Raw genomic sequence first — 16,807 nt, forward strand, 5'->3', positions numbered from 1 at the left:
TTGTAAAAATTCGAAACATTTTATAAAATTCAGAACATTTTCGAAAAAACAGAAACGAATAAAGAAAAAAAGAAACGAAAAAAAAGGAAAACGGTTCGGAGAACCTTTTATAAAGTTTCCAGTTAGGAAAGTGTAGGAGATTTAGAAAACTATAATCCCGCAACCGATAATGGGTTGATCCAGATCATCGATCGCTAGGGTTTCTGTGTGCGAAACCCCGAGAATTTATCGCAACGCGCGGCAAATAGGGTTTTCCGCGTCCACCTTCATTACACGCATTTAGGCGCGTATATATGGGCCGGCCTGGTCGGGTTCTCGCTAAGACAGCCTAGCAGGCCCACACGCCAGACGCAGATCTAGGGCAAAACTGCGACGAAGCAAACGGCGACCGTGAGATGCAGATCAAACCGTAGGCACGCCACCACACATCCCCCCGTTTTAAGGCCCCAAACCCTCTCGAATCCGCCCCTCTCCTGCGCCGTCGTCCTCCTCCTCGCCTCCCAGCAGCCACACCTCGACTCGCTCCCTCGAGGTAACCGGTCCATCCTCACCGACCCCTCCCCTTCCACCAGTTCCGTAGATCCGCTCGTAGCTGCTCCGGATCTTTTGGTTCTATGTTGCATCTTCGATCTCTTCGCGGTGAATCGCGTGATGATTTTAGTTCCGCTTCTTAATTATCCTGTGGATGTGTCAGCTTTGGTCTTCGATCTGGAGGCGCTTGTACGTGGTCAGTTGGCGCGTGTTAGAGCAGATCTCGGTTATTGGCCGCGGAGGATTTGTTGGTTATTGATGCTGTTTAGGGGGGTTAGATCCGATGCGTTGTGTGTTCTGTTCGTCAAATTTGGTCACGCGTCGCATGCTTCAGTGAAGGTGCAGTATCAGTAAATGGATTTGGCCTGGGTTGCTTGTCTGTTTGCATGATTCTTACCCCTATCTACCTAGTTTTGAATGCACTACATCCCTGTGCGTGATTTATCTGGAAACGAGTTATGTTATGTCAGTCAGTTATCTATCGGTGTGTGTACCATGTCAATTTCTTGCATCCGAATTTACGCTTTATGTCATTTCAAACAAAGATTTGTAGTGTTGATGCATCTTGTGTAGGCATATGATAACCCCCTGCTCGTTCTTAGGTGTTCCTCTTCTGTCTAATTGTGTAGCTGCTCTTGCGTGTCAATTTGATTCGCTAGTTCCCTACAAATCTCCCTTGTTTGCTATTGAAATCATTTGCTTGATTGCTGCTTGAGTTACTGGGAGTACTGTTACATAGATAGAATTAGGATGCCATTAGTGTAAACTGGTTTGTGGTTTCCAAGTTATATTCCACAGTTTGTGTGCCAATATCCACTGTTCTTACATCGTTCTCTTCTTTGCCTGTAGATCAGCTGTTTTCCATCCTTTTGAGGCAAGATGGCGGCTACCTTCAATGTTAACGCTGAGGCAGGCCTTAAAAAGCTTGATGGCTACCTTCTGTCCCGCAGCTACATCTCTGGGTATGTGTTTAATGCCATAGTTGTTTACTAAATGGTTGTATTTGTTTCATCAGACTTACTCTGTAAAATTATCTTCTGTAGATACCAAGCTTCCAAGGATGACTTGGCTGTGTATTCTGAATTCTCAGTTGCTCCACCATCGACTTGCACCAATGTTGCAAGGTGGTACAATCACATTGATGCGCTCCTGAAGCTGAGGTATGCTCTCAAGCTAATTTAAATTCCAAACGGCCTTTCATTTTCTGCTGTCCCTGTAAGTGATGCTAATTTATGTAAACAATCTATTCATGCTCAGTGGAGTTACTGCCCCTGGTCAAGGTGTGAAGGTTCTGTCATCAATTGTCCCTGAAACCTCAACTACTGATGTTGCTGAGGTTACATTCATAAACCATCTGCTCTGGACTATTCTAATAATTTCTTTTGCATAAGCGTGCCACCTGCTGAACTGGTTCATGTGGCTGGTTGTTGGGCATTTATGTGGTTTAAATCTTCCAGTATAACAGTATAACATCATGTATCCTCTACTTTGCAGGCTCCTGCAGCTGATGATGACGATGACAGCGATGTTGACCTTTTTGGAGAGGAAACCGAAGAGGAGAAGAAGGCAGCTGAAGAGCGTGCTGCCAAAGCGAAGGCATCTACCAAGAAGAAAGAATGTATGTTATCCTGCATTCTCTGTATTTTAATAGTTCTAATATTGTATGGCTGAATCAATTATTTTGTACCCTCAAAATTCATAACCAAGTATCAGTGAAGAATATATGCTATGTCGTACTTATTTATGAACATTGTTTTAAGCTACTGTTTGTGCTGTTAAACTTCAAAACCCAGTATTTCTACTAACTTTGTACTTTTGCTGTTGTCAGCTGGCAAGTCATCAGTTTTGCTTGATGTTAAGCCATGGGATGATGAGACTGACATGGTCAAGCTAGAGGAAGCTGTCCGAAGCATCAAGATGGAGGGCCTTCTGTGGGGTGCTTGTATGTCACTTACTCTTAACTGTCTTTGTACTTCAATTTTGGTGATGCATATTATTTTTCTGTCTGCATAATTATACTTGTGTTTTGTAACGTTGATGGTTTGCCATTGCTTGCAGCCAAGCTCATGCCAGTTGGATATGGCATCAAGAAGCTCCAGATTATGATGACCATCATTGATGACCTTGTCTCTGTTGACACTCTGATTGAAGACCATCTGTGCGTCGAACCAGCGAACGAGTACATCCAGAGCTGTGACATTGTTGCCTTCAACAAAATCTGTAAGTTTCTCCAGCTAGTTTAATTTCCTATCCTAGTTGCATTGGCTGTAATCAGCTGATCTAAGATGCTATGTTATGTTGTCCATTCTCCTTAAAGTCGTACCACACCAGCACTGTGTCTATGTCTAGTTCTTGTCTCCTTTTATCGACACTATCCATTTCTAGTTCTGGTTTGGACCTTTTGATTAGTTAGATTCATCAGCTCTAACTTTGGTAAACCTGTTTTACTGCAGAAATCTTCCCGAGGTTCGTGATTGCGGTCGGTGGACAATGCAGCAGCACAAACAATATGTCTACAGTTTCCCGTTGCCATGATGGTGTCGTAGCTAAAGCAGCATAACATATTCTGCCCTGTGAGGTTTTTGGACCTTAGGTTGAGTTTTGTCGTAGTATTACTACTGAGTGTTGTTTGCATCGTATGAAATGAGACAATGTGGTTGGATTCCTGTTGCTATTTTCTTGTGTCTGGCCTGCCTACTTTTCTCTTTGTTGATCGTCTTAACTTGTTTCACAACCGTTGACTCCACCAATCCCAGGAGGAAAATATAGTCAGTTGCCTGCCAAACGGCATTTAAGCTGTCTTTGGTTTGGGTCAAAGTAAGCGGTAATTCATTTTGAGCCTGGGCTCATATGAATCTGGTGAACAGTACCGCGTTTTGGACTACAATAAGTGTTCCAAAAGATCCAAATTTTTTTGTGGTGCAAGATGCTCTTATGTATGAACTTGCTAAATTTTATGATGTTTGCACATTCGTGGAGCCTGTGGCAAATAGACAAAAGGCATAAATAGTGTGCTTTGCAAATGTTTCTCACACATTTGAATTGTCTTTTTTGCAGCGAGCTCAATGTTCAAACTACACAAAAATCTACTCTACAACATAATGCATTCTGAATATTTTAAATGCTTTTTACCTCAAAACAATAGGTCCTTTTTCATTCCATATCCATGCACAGTTCTATGTTTACTTCAACACTTCCATTGAAAATCATTTTTGTGGCAAGTGAGTAACAAAAAAACATTAAACCAGCGACTAGCCACATCAACACTAAAACTGATAATGCGGGCCCACCTGTTGGAGCCACGTGTGCTCGGACAGACGGTGCGCCCACACTCGTTGTTTAAGCCTGTCTTCTCCCCTTGAAACCCTCATTTGCATTTCCCCTCCCACAATCTCACCTTTCCTGTTCAGGCGTGAATGGTGACTCGTGGCGATGACGACGGTGGTTCTAGATCTGGCCGTCGGCTAAACCTTCTTGGCTTGGAGTATGTGTTGTCGCAGGAGGAGGACCCCCCCCCCCCTCACAGGCCAGTTGAGGTGGCGGTGAATGGTACGAGCGGCTCTAGATCCGATGATGGTGAATCACAATCTCCCTCCCATGTGAAGCCGTTTGTAGAGGCGACGACGTGGGCCGTTGGAGTCCTCCCTACTGTCACCGTCGACAACCCCCATGTGTACGTCATCCTTCTTGTCACGTGTGTGATTTATCTTGCGATAGGGTTCTTGTCTCCTCATTCTCTTCAGTGCTCATTGTGATTTAGTGTATGGTTTTACAAGTATATTAGGTTGTGTCTTTCTTTGTATTTACATGTATATTTAATTTGTACTGTAGATTGAACTATGAGTAGTGGGTTATTCACATTGACTTTGAAGGGACACAATTAATCAAAACTAAGATGTTTAGGAAGGACATAAGATATTTCTATCTCATGCCACTAGTGCTTGAGAATGGTTATAGTTTTCAAAGTGCATGTATTATATGAAAAATAAAGGGATATGACTGGATGGTTTTAAGCTTCTGGACAATCAAATGAAGGTTGATGAAATGCTAAGGCACTATGGGGACATCTGATGGATATGATTGTTAGTTACTAAGGGCAAGAGGGAGCAAGCAATAGTTGTCTCTCCAGCAAAGAAGGGCAATAGGAAGGCAATAGTGATTGACATATCTGATGGAGAAAACACAATTGATCCCTCTTTGGTGTTTACGGTCAATGAACAAGGTGTGGCCCATAAGACATATGAAGAGTGTGTTGGATTTGTTTGTTAGGTACATACGATTGCTTACTCATGCTCACACAGAAGAGTGTGAACTGTGAGCACATCCAAACAATGGCACCTCCCGATGCACCAATGTACTGTAAGGGTGACACTGAACCACAGGACATTTATGATGTTCCTGTGGATCAGGAAGAGGAAGACCACATTGAGCAAGCTGGAAATGAAGAGGAACATGTACACGACAGTGAAGAGGGAGAGGAAAAACTACACCATGTGTTCAAGACTGGAAAGAGAGTAGGGCTAACAAGAAGATCACACTCATGAGCAAATGATCCCATTGAGCATGACTGGTTCCCTTCATTATTTCCTCACGAAGGATAACAAGAGCAAATAACAGAAAGGAAAGAAATTGGTATGATGAAACCAAACTTAATCCAGAACAACAATTTTGTTTAAAGCTACGTTTCAAAGATGTGTACTAGTTTAGGAGTGCTCTTGTTAACTTTCATATCAAACAACTAAGGTATTTTAGATATCACATGAACTTCAAAGACAAGGTTAGTGCGTGTTGTGAGCATAATGACAATGGATGTCCTTTTTTACGTTGTTGCTTCTCAAATCAAGCATGAGAAAACCTTCTGTATCAAAGAAGTTTAGAGGACATCATACTCGCCCAACCAGTGACAAGCATACTAAAGTTAGCTCAAAGTGGCTAGGACAGAACTTCTTGGAGACAATTAGATCTCACCCAAACACTACTGTTACAACATTGGTAGACAAGACAAAGCGAAAATTTGGAATTGAAGTTCCCAAGATGTTGACACGGAGAGCTAAGAAAGCAGCAAAGGTGAAAGAATCGATATGGTTGACCGGGGGGGGGGGGGGGGGAGGGTGAATGGGCAACTATTTTTTTTAATAATTTCTTTAAACAAATTAGGTTTAGCAACAAATAGGTTGTCTAGATATGCAACTAGGTGAGGAAACTATATGATGCTAGCAACAATAATGACAAGCAAGAAGTAAATACAAGTAAAGGTAAGAAATAACCACAATTGTAACCGATGAAGACGATGATGTGTTCCCGAAGTTCCTTCCCTTTGAGGGGAAGTACGTCTCCGTTGGAGCGATGTGGAGGCACAATGCTCCCCAAGATGCCACTAAGGCCATGCTACGACAACAAAAGTCCTTCCCCGGCAACGCCAGGAATTCTTCTTGCTACTTCTCTTGCTTGCGTCGGTTTTTTCCCTTGAAGAGGAAAGGTGATGCAGCACAGGAGCAATAAGTATTTCCCTTAGTTTGAGAACCAAGATATCAATCGAGTAGGAGAATCTCGTCAAGTCCAGAGTACCTGCGCAAATACAAAAGAGCTTGCACCCAACGCTATAAAGGGGTTGTCAATCCCTTCAAGATTGATTGCAAAGTGAGATCTGAAGACGGAAAGTGCAACAAAGTAAAAAGTGTAAGGCTGAAAATATGGTGTGGAGTAGACCCGGGGGCCATAGTGTTCACTAGAGGCTTCTCTCAAAATAGCAAATATCACGGTGGGTGAACAAATTACTGTTGAGCAATTGATAGAACCGCGCAAAGTCATGCCGATATCTAAGGCAATGATCATACATATAGGCATCACGTCCGAGACAAGTAGACCGATACTTTCTGCATCTACTACTATTACTCCACACATCGACCGCTATCCAGCATGCATCTAGTGTATTGAGTTCATGATGAACAGAGTAACGCCTTAAGCAAGATGACATGATGTAGAGGGATAAACTCAAACCAATGATGAAAACCCCATCTTTTACCCTTGATGGCAACAACATGATGCGTGCCTCGCCACCCCTTCTGTCACTGGGTGAGGTCACCGCACGGTATGAACCCAAAACCAAGCACTTCTCCCATTGCAAGAATCATAGATCAAGTTGGTCAAACAAAACCCACAACTCGAAGAGAATTACAAGGATATAAAATCATGCACAAGAGAGATCAGAAGAAACTCATATAAGATTCATAGATAATTTGATCATAAATCCACAATTCATCGGATCTCGACAAACACACGGCAAAAGAAGATTACATCGGATAGATCTCCATGAAGATCATGGAGAACTTTGTATTGAAGATCCAAGAGAGAGAAGAAGCCATCTAGCTACTAGCTATGGACCCGTAGGTCTATGGTGAACTACTCACGCATCATCGGAGAGGTCATGGTGTTGATGAAGAAGCCCTCCGTATCCGAATCCCCCCTCCGGCAGGGCACCAGAACGTGCCCCAGATGGGATCTTGCGGAGACAGAAGCTTGCGGCGGCGGAAAAGTGCTTTCGATGATCTCGTGATTTTTTATCGAATTTTAGGGAATATATAGGCGCAAAACCTAGGGCAAAGGAGCCTCAGGGAGCCCACAAGCCAGGGGGCGCGGGCCCCCTGGCCGCGCCATGAGGGCTTGTGGGGTCCCTGGTGGCCCCTGCCCTGATTCTCCGGCTTCCCGATCTTTTTCTGTTCCGGAAAAAATGTTTTTGGCAGTTTCATTCCGTTTGGACTCCGTTCAAAATCCTCCTCTGGAAGGGGTCAAAAACATGAAAAAACAGGAACTCACACTTGGCACTGAGTTAATAAGTTAGTCCCAAAAAATATATAAAAGGCATGCAAAACATCCAAAGTTTGACAAGATAATAGCATGAAACCATCAAAAATTACAGATACGTTGGGGACGTATCAGGCCACCGTATTCTCCTCACGCGCTCACACAATGCGAAGTGTCGTGATTCCACTAAGTGGTTCCCTTGAAGGTGGCAACCGTACCTTTACAACAAGGTTGGGGCTCTCTCCACAACTCAATTGGAGGCTCCCAACAAAACCGCGGAGCTTCACCACAATGGAATGTGGCTCCGAGGTGACCTCTTCCGTCTCGGGTGCTCAAACACCCAAGAGTAACAAAATCCACAAAATAAATTGGGGGAATCAATTTTCCTTTGGTGGAAGTGTAGATCTAGGTCTCCTCCTTCAATCCCTAGCAAGACAACAAGTTTGGGTGGCTAGGGAGAGAGATCGGGCAAGAAAGCTTGAGTGCATCAATGGTGGAGAGAGAGAGGTAAGAGATGAGAGGGAGGAAGAAGAAAACCCTCCTTATATAGCCCCCCCCCCCCAGATTTCTAACCGTTACAACTATTTTGCACTGGGCGGTACAACCGGTCAACCACCACCCTTCAACTTGGCCAAAACAGAAAGTTGGCCCTGAGGTTCCTCCAGCCATGACTGCTGGGCGTGGCTAAGTCCCAAGCGGTACAACCTCTTGGAACACCGGTAGTACCGGCTATAATTAATATAGTGGTACAACCGGGTCACTACCGCCCAACAACCGCAGTGAAACAGAGCCGTAACCGGTTGTGGACGGTGCAGGGACGGTACAACCGTCCATGTGTTGAGCGGTACAACTGCGAATAATAGCGGTACAACTGGTGAGTTAGAAAAATAGGGGCCTCTATCTCAATGATGCAATGGAACAAGATGTGTGCAGAAGTGTGTGGAAGAATTGATTCACCCATAGATTTCCAATGTGGATTCCCTCTTAATAGTACGGGATCCCTATGACCAATGAGAAAAAAACACATAGGGAACACATCTTCAATCTTTTTCGTTTGGAGGGAATACCTAACCGTCTTGTGTCATACATATGATACGTGCATACTTGACACCCAGTTCGGTAACATAGTGAGTTGTCATTATCACCAAAATACTTAAGCAGGAGAATACCCTTACAATCTCCCTCTTTTTGGTGGATGATGACAACAACATGATTTGCATAGATGGTCTCTAAAGAAGAAGCGAAGCTCCCCCTTGTTGTGTGCCCCAGATGAGACAGAAACAAGATTTGGAGCTCCCCCTTGGTTTTAGAGACCATCCAGAGGGTACATAGAGGAATTAATATTAAGGGGCATATGTTCGAGAAAACGAGTAGAGCTGTAAATGGTACGGGTAATAAGAAACATAGACTCCACTGAAACTCAAATAGTATCCACAAGATAGGTTCAAGACCAACTAACCAATTCAAAGACCAACTAACAAGCAAATAAGAGTTTAACTGGAAATTAAAACGAAAGATACGATGAAATGACAGCCAGAGCCCCCCATGCAAATCTTGTCATGAAATGACGGCCTGTTCTCTGTCCCAAGCTCTTCTCACCCCGAAACCCTCTCATTTCCCAATTGTACGCTTTTATTCCTGGTGGTGGTGACTATGGCAGGGCGGTACAACCGGTGGTGGCAGCGGTACAACCGCTAATCACCAGTTGTCTCAGCCGAGCGGTACAACATGTTCTAATTTGCGGTTCTACCGCTAATTCCCAGGTTGTGTTGGGTCGGTACAGCCGCTCTTCGAAGCGGTACAACCAGCTGCGGCAACCGACGCCTAAAAGGAGGGCCATGTCGAAGGGGTACTGAGTTTCCCCTTCGTGCCCAACTCCTCCTCTCGGTGCCCTAGTCGCCTGTTGCCGTCGCCACCACGTCGGAGTGCCTCTGGCGCCCCGGATATGGTGCCTCCCCTCGGATTCGCTCCATGGAGGCCCTTCCTCCCCTGATCTCCTCCAATGGACACTCGTAATGCCCTCTTCCCTTCTTGTTCTCGGATCCTCTTCTTTGGATCCACCTTTTCATAGAGCATTGCTAGGATCCTGCGTTTTCGGACCAACTATTTATAGGAGGAGGTCCTATATATGCTTCTAATCAGTTAGGTTCTGTAGAATCTAGAATCGTTGGCATATGTCTCACGTCCGGATGTCCTAGCCTCCCCAAAGCAGCGGTACAACCGCTCGTGCGGTTCAACCGCTTGGGTGATCGGTACAACCGACTTGCCTGGTTTCTATGCCTCTGATTCTTAGCTTCTTGTGTGCATACCTGATTTATTCCTTTTATGTGTACAATACTCTCATCTTTTCTGGGTTTCTTTTTGTGTGCTTCTCTGGTTTGTGTCTGCAGGTAGATCTCTCTCTTGTTCTGCTCCTGGAAAGAACACCAAGAAACATGCTCGCAGGTGTAGGATCGTGGAGGACTCTGAGCACGAGGAAGTTGTGATCCCTACCAATCCCTCTCGCCGTGCAAAAGCCTTGGCCGCCAAGCAAAAATCTGCCAAACCAGTGCACTCATGGGGTCAAGATGATTGGGAGTGGGTTCATTTTTAGAACCCATATGAGGTCCCCGTTGCTCCAACCTCAACCACCCCTTAGTTCTAGAATGCGCTTCAAATGAGGTTCGTGCATGAGTGATGACCCAAAAGTGTAGGTGATCTATCATAGTCCTTTCGATTAGTAATAGTGTCGAACCCAACGAGGAGCAGAAGGAAATGACAAACGGTTTTCAGTAAGGTATTCTCTGCAAGCACTAAAATTATCGGTAACAGATAGTTTTGTGAAAGGTAATTCGTAACGGGAAGCAAGTAAAAAATGTAGTAATGGTGCAGCAAAGTGGCCCAATCCTTTTTATAGCAAAGGACAAGCCTAAACAAACTCTTATATAAAGCAAAGTGCCCCCGAGGACACATGGGAGTTTCTGTCAAGCTAGTTTTTATCATGCTCATATGATTCACGTTCGTTACTTTGATAATTTGGTATGTGGGTGGACCGGTGCTTGGGTGCTGCCATTACTTGGACAAACAACTCACTTATGATTAACCTCTCTCGCAAGCATCCGCAACTACGAAAGAAGAATTAAGATGAATCTAACCATAGCATGAAACATATGGATCCAAATAAGCCCCTTATGAAGCAACACATAAACTAGGGTTTAAGCTTGTGTCACTCTAGCAACCCATCATCTAGTTATTACTTCCCAATGCATCCCCTAGGCCCAAATAATGGCGAAGTGTCATATAATCGACGTTCACATGACACCACTAGAGGAGAGACAACATACATCTCATCAAAATATCGGACGAATACCAAATTCACATGATTACTTATAACAAGACTTATCCCATGTCCTCAGGAACAAACGTAATTACTGACAAAGCATATTCATGTTCATAATCACAGGAGTATTAATAATCATTAAGGATGTGAACATATGATCTTACACCAAGTAAACCAACTAGCATCAACTACAAGGAGTAATCAACACTACTAGCAACCCACATGTACCAATCTGAGGTTTTGAGACAAAGATCGGATACAAGAGATGAACTAGGGTTTGGACAGGAGATGGTGCTGGTGAATATGTTGATGGAGATTGACCCCCTCTCGATGAGAGGATCGTTGGTGATGGCGATGGCTTCGATTTTCCCCTTCGGGAGGGAAGTTTCCCCGACAGAATAGCTCCGCCGGAGCTCTAGATTGGTTCTGCCGAAGTTCCACCTCGAGACGGTGGCGCTTCGTCCCGAAAGTTATGATATGATTTTTTCCAGGTCAAAACCTTCATATTGCAAAAGATGGGCACCACAGGCCTGTCAGGGGGCCCACAAGCCAGCAGGGGCTCCTAGGGGGGTAGGTCGCGCCCCCTGGCTTGTGGCCACCTGGTGAGTCCCCTGATGTATTTATTTTGCCCAATATTTTATATATAAGCCAAAATAATTCTTCGTAAGTTTTCAGGACTTTTGGAGCTGTGCACAATAGGTCTCTCAGATTTGCTCCTTTTCCGGTCCAGAATTCCAGTTGCCAGCATTCTCCCTCTTCATGTAAACCTTGTAAAATAAGAGAGAAAAGGCATAAGTATTGTACCATAATGTATAATAACAGCCCATAATGCGATAAATATCGATATAAAAGAATGATGCAAAATGGACGTATCAATGAGCTCTATGACCATCACAAGAACAAGTTTGCCAAGCAGTGGACTATTTACAATTAAGCACTCTAAGAACAACATGGAGTACTTTGGAGAGACATATACTCTTTGTGAAGAATTTGACCTGCTCAAGCTCATGACTCTCAACTGTCCCTTTGATGTGCAGCTCATTCACCAGTTCTATGCCACTGTTCACTTTGGCACTGATGACGCTCGCACCCTTACCTTCATGTGTCGTGATGAGCTCTTTGTGGTCCCGTGGTGTGCCTTATGCAATGCTCTTGGGTATGATGATACCAGTCTCACTGGAATGGCGGCATTCATCCTCATGATTGGGCTGAGTCTATGGACAAGGTGATGCTAGCCCCCTTGTACATTCCCGGGCATGGGATTCATGGCTCCTCTAAGGACCTGCTGCCGGTATGTGATATTCGACACCGTGTATTCCGAATGTTCTCTTGCCCAAGATTGGCAATCAATGTTCATGAGGGCATGGGGGAGAATGTTCTCCGTCTAGGGTGCTCAAACACCCAAGAGTAACAAAATCCACACAAGAACTTGGGGGAATCAATTTTCCTTTGGTGGAAGTGTAGATCTAGGTCTCCTCCTTCAATCCCTAGCAAGACAACAAGTTTGGGTCGCTAGGGAGAGAGATCGGGCAAGAAAGCTTGAGTGCATCAATGGTGGAGAGAGAGGTAAGAGATGAGAGGGAGGAAGAAGAAAACCCTCCTTATATAGCCCCCCCCCAGATTTCTAACCATTACAACTATTTTGCACTCGGCGGTACAACCGATTGCGAGGACGGTACAACCGGTGTTCTAATATTAGCGGAACAACCGGTCAACCACCGCTCTACAACCGGGCCAAAACAGAAAGTTGGCCATGAGGTTCCACCAGCCACGGCTGCTCGGCGTGGCTAAGTCCCAAGCGGTACAACCTCTTGGAACACCGGTAGTACCAGCTATAATTAATATAGCGGTACAACCGGGCCACCACCGCCCAACAACCGTAGTGAAACAGAGTCGTGACCGGTTGTGGACCGGTGCAGGGCCGGTACAACCGTCCAACTGTTGAGCGGTACAACCGCCCATAACAGCGGTCCAACCGGTCAGTTAGAAAAACAGGGGCCTCTCTCTCAGTGATGCAATGGAACAAGATGGGTGCAAAAGTGTGTGAGAAGAATTTATTCACCCATAGATTTCCAATGTGGATTCCCTCTTAATAGTATGGGATCCCTATGACCAATGAGAAAAAAACACGTAGGGAACACGTCTTCAATCTTTTCCGTTTGGAGGGAATACCTAACCGTCTCGTGACAAACATATGATACCTGCATACTTGACACCCGGTTCGATAACATAGTGAGTTGTCATCATCACCAAAACACTTATGCAGGAGAATACCCTTACAATCTCCCCCTTTTTGGTGGATGATGACAACAACACGATTTGCATAGATGGTCTCTAAAGAAGAAGCGGAGCTCCCCCTTGCTGCGTGCCCCAGATGAGACAGAAACAAGATTTGGAGCTCCCCCTTGGTTTTAGAGACCATCCAGAGGGTACATAGAGGAATTAAGGAGCATATGTTCGAGAAAACGAGTAGAGCTGTAAATGGTATGGGTAATAAGAAACATAGACTCCACTGAAACTCAAATAGTATCCACAAGATAGGTTCAATACCAACTAACCAGTTCAAAGACCAACTAACAAGCAAATAAGAGTTCAACTGGAAATTAAAACGAAAGATGCGATGAAATGACAACCAGAGCCCCCCATGCAAATCTTGTCATGATATAGCTCTCTCCCCCTTTGGCATCAGGACACCAAAAAGGAAAAGAGCGATGCTATCGCGCCGGTGCTCAGTAGAGCTCGTCAGACCCGTCACACTCCTCGGAATCACTGCTAGCAGACTCATCATCCCCATCACCATCATCACTATCAGACACATCCTGAGCAGCAATAGTAGAGGAGATAGCAGGCTGATCTGAGAACTCATCATCAGTCCAAGAGCTATGACCATAGATCCACTTCTCTTCAGGGTGATGGACTTCTCTGAACCACTGGTTGCCTCAAGCTTGAGAGCCCGCATAATCTGAATATGTCTACATCGAGCAAGCTTCTCGTTGACATGAGCTGCATAGATTTTCTGCTGAACATGAGCTTGGAGGTAGAAGTTCTTTTTTAACTTATCTGAGAACTTGGCAACCCAAGATCGCTTGGCAGCCGCACGAAGCTCAAAGTCACTGTCACTGGAGCTAGAAAAAACATCCTCAGGTTCGCCCTTGGGGAAGCGAGGAGCAAGATGCTTCTTCTTTCGGAGCTGCTTGACCTCATGCTCGGTGAGGTTCTCAGGGGAAGAGAGAGGCTCGCCACGCCTACGAACTGCCCACACAGAGTTGAGGAAGCACATGATGAACGGAGCATATCAAGCGCACGGAGATTGATCTCATTTACCTCAACACTAATGAACAACTTGCACATATATTCACAAAGCCGTTGAATGAAGCAAGATTTCACGAGTTAAGGCATGAGCTAAATATCATTGATTTGAGCAATGTACATTGAAATCAGGCACATGCCACCACTCTCATCATTATATTCTATTTAGATGTAGGCATGAATGTAGGGGGAGTGTAGTTCTCTCAATGAACTATCCCTCCTCCTATTATTCATAAAACAATCAAACTATTTTACATTCGCCATTTTTGATGGTATTTGTGTCTCAAAGACGAGTTTTGGTCATGGGCCCAAGGTTAAAATCTTCAAAGTGCCATACCAGTTTACTCAAACATAGGTGGCCTCAGCCACCGCCCCCTTTTAATGAGGTATTTGCCTTTGGTACTTCTTTTTGTTGCATCCTTTTTGGTCCTTCTGTGCGCTTCTTGTTTGCTTATCTTTTTAGGTGTGGTATCCTTCATGGTTTGTATTCCTCGTTGTGGTTCTTCTTGATCACCTTGGAGCTTACCCCACCATACTCCCTTATTGAGCTTGCAAAACGCATATTATGGAAACACAGGGAGTGTCTATTTACTCATGATCATACGAACCCGATTGTGGTGAGTCTACAATCAATCCATCTCTGTCACACACGACAGAATGGGGATTGCTGCAATAACAACAAAATTACTTCTTGAAAGATTCATTGTGCTCGAGAAAGGAAAATATTTAACCAACAGGGGATGATGAAGCTTTCGAGAAAGATCATTAGAGCATCTCTAACAGCTGCCCCAAATTAGATCTAGTGCCCTAAAATGGTTTTATAGGGAACGAGAGGGCAAAAAAACCTCTCCAACAACTGTCTTAAACGACGCCCTATTATAGGGCTTCTAAATTTTCATCCTCTCTGCCCCAAATATGGGGCAGAGAGGGCCGCACGCGTGCTGCCCTATATTTTCCTTTTCCACGCGTGAGCGGCCAACTGTCATTTTCTTTCCCCTCCTCCCATTGTCCCCGCACGCAATCACGTGCACCGCCGCTGCCCTGGTCCCGATTCGCCCGCCGTCGGCGCTCCCCACCCACGTCGCCGACGCTTGATTTGGTCGTCGTCGCCGTGCCGTGATTCAGCTCTTCTTCGGTTAGCTCCGCGACCATGTGGCCGCGGCGCCACTCCGGGAGCCGTAGATCATGTGGCTACGGCCGCGGCTACCGTGCCCGAGACTCGTTGTGGCCGCGCCGCGACAGGAGGAGCTCCGCGCCGCCGGTCCGGAGTGGGACGGGCTTCCACGATGTGCGGCTCTGTGACTCTGGCTGTTACGCGACGGAGATCACGGTGGACCACACACGGATGTGGCTCAGCACCTTCCCCACGCCGGAGGTCGCCGCGGGCGCCTATGGCGTCGTCGCATGGTAGTACAACCGGCCAAGGTCGGAGATGAATTTCTCGGACGTCCAGAACGCCGAGGATGCCACGGTCGGCTCCGGGGTTCCGCGTGGTTTGCGGCGCCATCGAGGAGGAAGATCGGGAGGCATGTCACCAACTGAGGGCGAAGGCGGACGAGGTGGCGATGGAGAAGCTTCGTGGGGGAGAACCCCGACCTCGTGAAGGCGGAGGAGGAGTTCTTCGCGAACCGGGGCGCGAAGAAGCCGAAGACGGAGGTCGGCCCTTCTACAACTGCTGGACCCTCAGCTCCGGTGATCAACATCGAGAACTCTGGCGAGTTTGGATTATCGGACTTTGATTCCAAAGACGAATCCGGTGTCGATTAGAAGTCACTAATGAGGGAATCCGGCCTCTAGTCCACTTTTTAGCATGTTTAGTCGAAGTTTAGGTTGAACTTTTAAATTTGGGTCAATTTGTCAAAGTATATGTATAAAATGTCGTCGAACTATCTTAAATTTGTCTCAAATTTGGTTTGAAATTAGCTATGTATGTCCTAAAATAGGATAGTTGTTGGAGAGGAGGTGCTCTATTATAGGCCAGTTGGTAAAGTAGAAAAATGTTTTGTGTCCTATAAAACACTAAAACAAATGCCTTATAACCAAAAAAGTGGTGCCTAACGCCCTCTTTGGAACCACAATAGATTATGATAATCTAGATTATAAAGATCGATTATATAATCAGGTTTATAAAAGTAATCTAGGTAAACATGTTTGAAGGCCAGATTATATAAACTCTGATCTAGGTTTTTATATTGCATAATGACTTGTGTGTCATGTGTGGGCGTTGAGGAGAAAAAAGGAGGATGACGGTGACCGATTTTAGTAATTACCTTTAACTTTACAAGGAAAATGGGTCATTAGCAATTCATAATCTGATTTTATCTGGGATAAAGTAGATTATGAATTTTTAACAATCTGTCCATCTAGTTTTTATAATGTACAACATAATCTGTCGTGTCTGAAGATAGTATAGATTATAAAAACTGGATTATCATAATCTGATTGATTTCAAAAAGACTTAATTTAGGGCAGCTGTTAGAGATACTCTTACATTTTAGGAATTTTACTTCTTATTCATAGAGCAGTCAGTCAAATGGCAAGTGTATCAAAACCCAAAATAGCTGAAACAACCGAAGCAATCCCTGGATATTTTGTCGACCAAAAAAATCTGAACCCTCGGCCGATTGTCTGCCGGGTGCGATCTCATCTCGTCCGCACGAAGCGTACTTACGCTTCCTGATACCTGATACGCCGGCCGCCGGCCGATGATGAGAGCCGAGTTGACCATAAGCCACATAGTATGTGATAGATGTGCAGCCTCGTCGCAAGATTCACAAGCCCCATTACACTATCGTATCCTCTGGGTACAAAAGCGATCGACACGGGATTCAGGACCACATCGCG

The 16,807-nt window shown here is 45.1% G+C and overlaps 1 protein-coding gene across 3 annotated transcripts; it reads left to right on the top strand.

The window, feature by feature from the left end:
- Window positions 1-393: 393 nt before the first annotated feature.
- Window positions 394-3,205, top strand: LOC123425324 (elongation factor 1-delta 1-like). 3 transcript variants are annotated; one of them, XM_045109008.1, is made up of 8 exons: window positions 394-532; window positions 1,381-1,493; window positions 1,575-1,691; window positions 1,789-1,867; window positions 2,026-2,149; window positions 2,360-2,473; window positions 2,590-2,751; window positions 2,985-3,205. In XM_045109008.1, coding segments are annotated over exons 2-8 (681 nt in total). In that variant the 5' UTR covers window positions 394-532; window positions 1,381-1,410; the 3' UTR covers window positions 2,987-3,205. The 3 variants fall into 3 exon arrangements, with proteins under 3 accessions (XP_044964943.1, XP_044964941.1, XP_044964942.1); XM_045109006.1 differs by having other exon boundaries at window positions 2,590-3,082; XM_045109007.1 differs by lacking the exon at window positions 394-532 and adding an exon at window positions 700-870 and having other exon boundaries at window positions 2,590-3,082.
- Window positions 3,206-16,807: the final 13,602 nt, after the last annotated feature.

This window comes from Hordeum vulgare, chromosome 2H (genome assembly GCF_904849725.1).
Source record: "Hordeum vulgare subsp. vulgare chromosome 2H, MorexV3_pseudomolecules_assembly, whole genome shotgun sequence".
NCBI classification, from domain to species: domain Eukaryota; kingdom Viridiplantae; phylum Streptophyta; class Magnoliopsida; order Poales; family Poaceae; genus Hordeum; species Hordeum vulgare.

Bases quoted from the DNA above. Each gene is read 5' to 3' on its own strand.
- LOC123425324 (XM_045109006.1), top strand. From the start codon at position 1,411: ATGGCGGCTACCTTCAATGTTAACGCTGAGGCAGGCCTTAAAAAGCTT. The intron at 1,692-1,788 runs GTATGCTCTCAA...ATTCATGCTCAG, and splicing joins GATGCGCTCCTGAAGCTGAG to TGGAGTTACTGCCCCTGGTC. The intron at 2,474-2,589 runs GTATGTCACTTA...CATTGCTTGCAG, and splicing joins GGGCCTTCTGTGGGGTGCTT to CCAAGCTCATGCCAGTTGGA.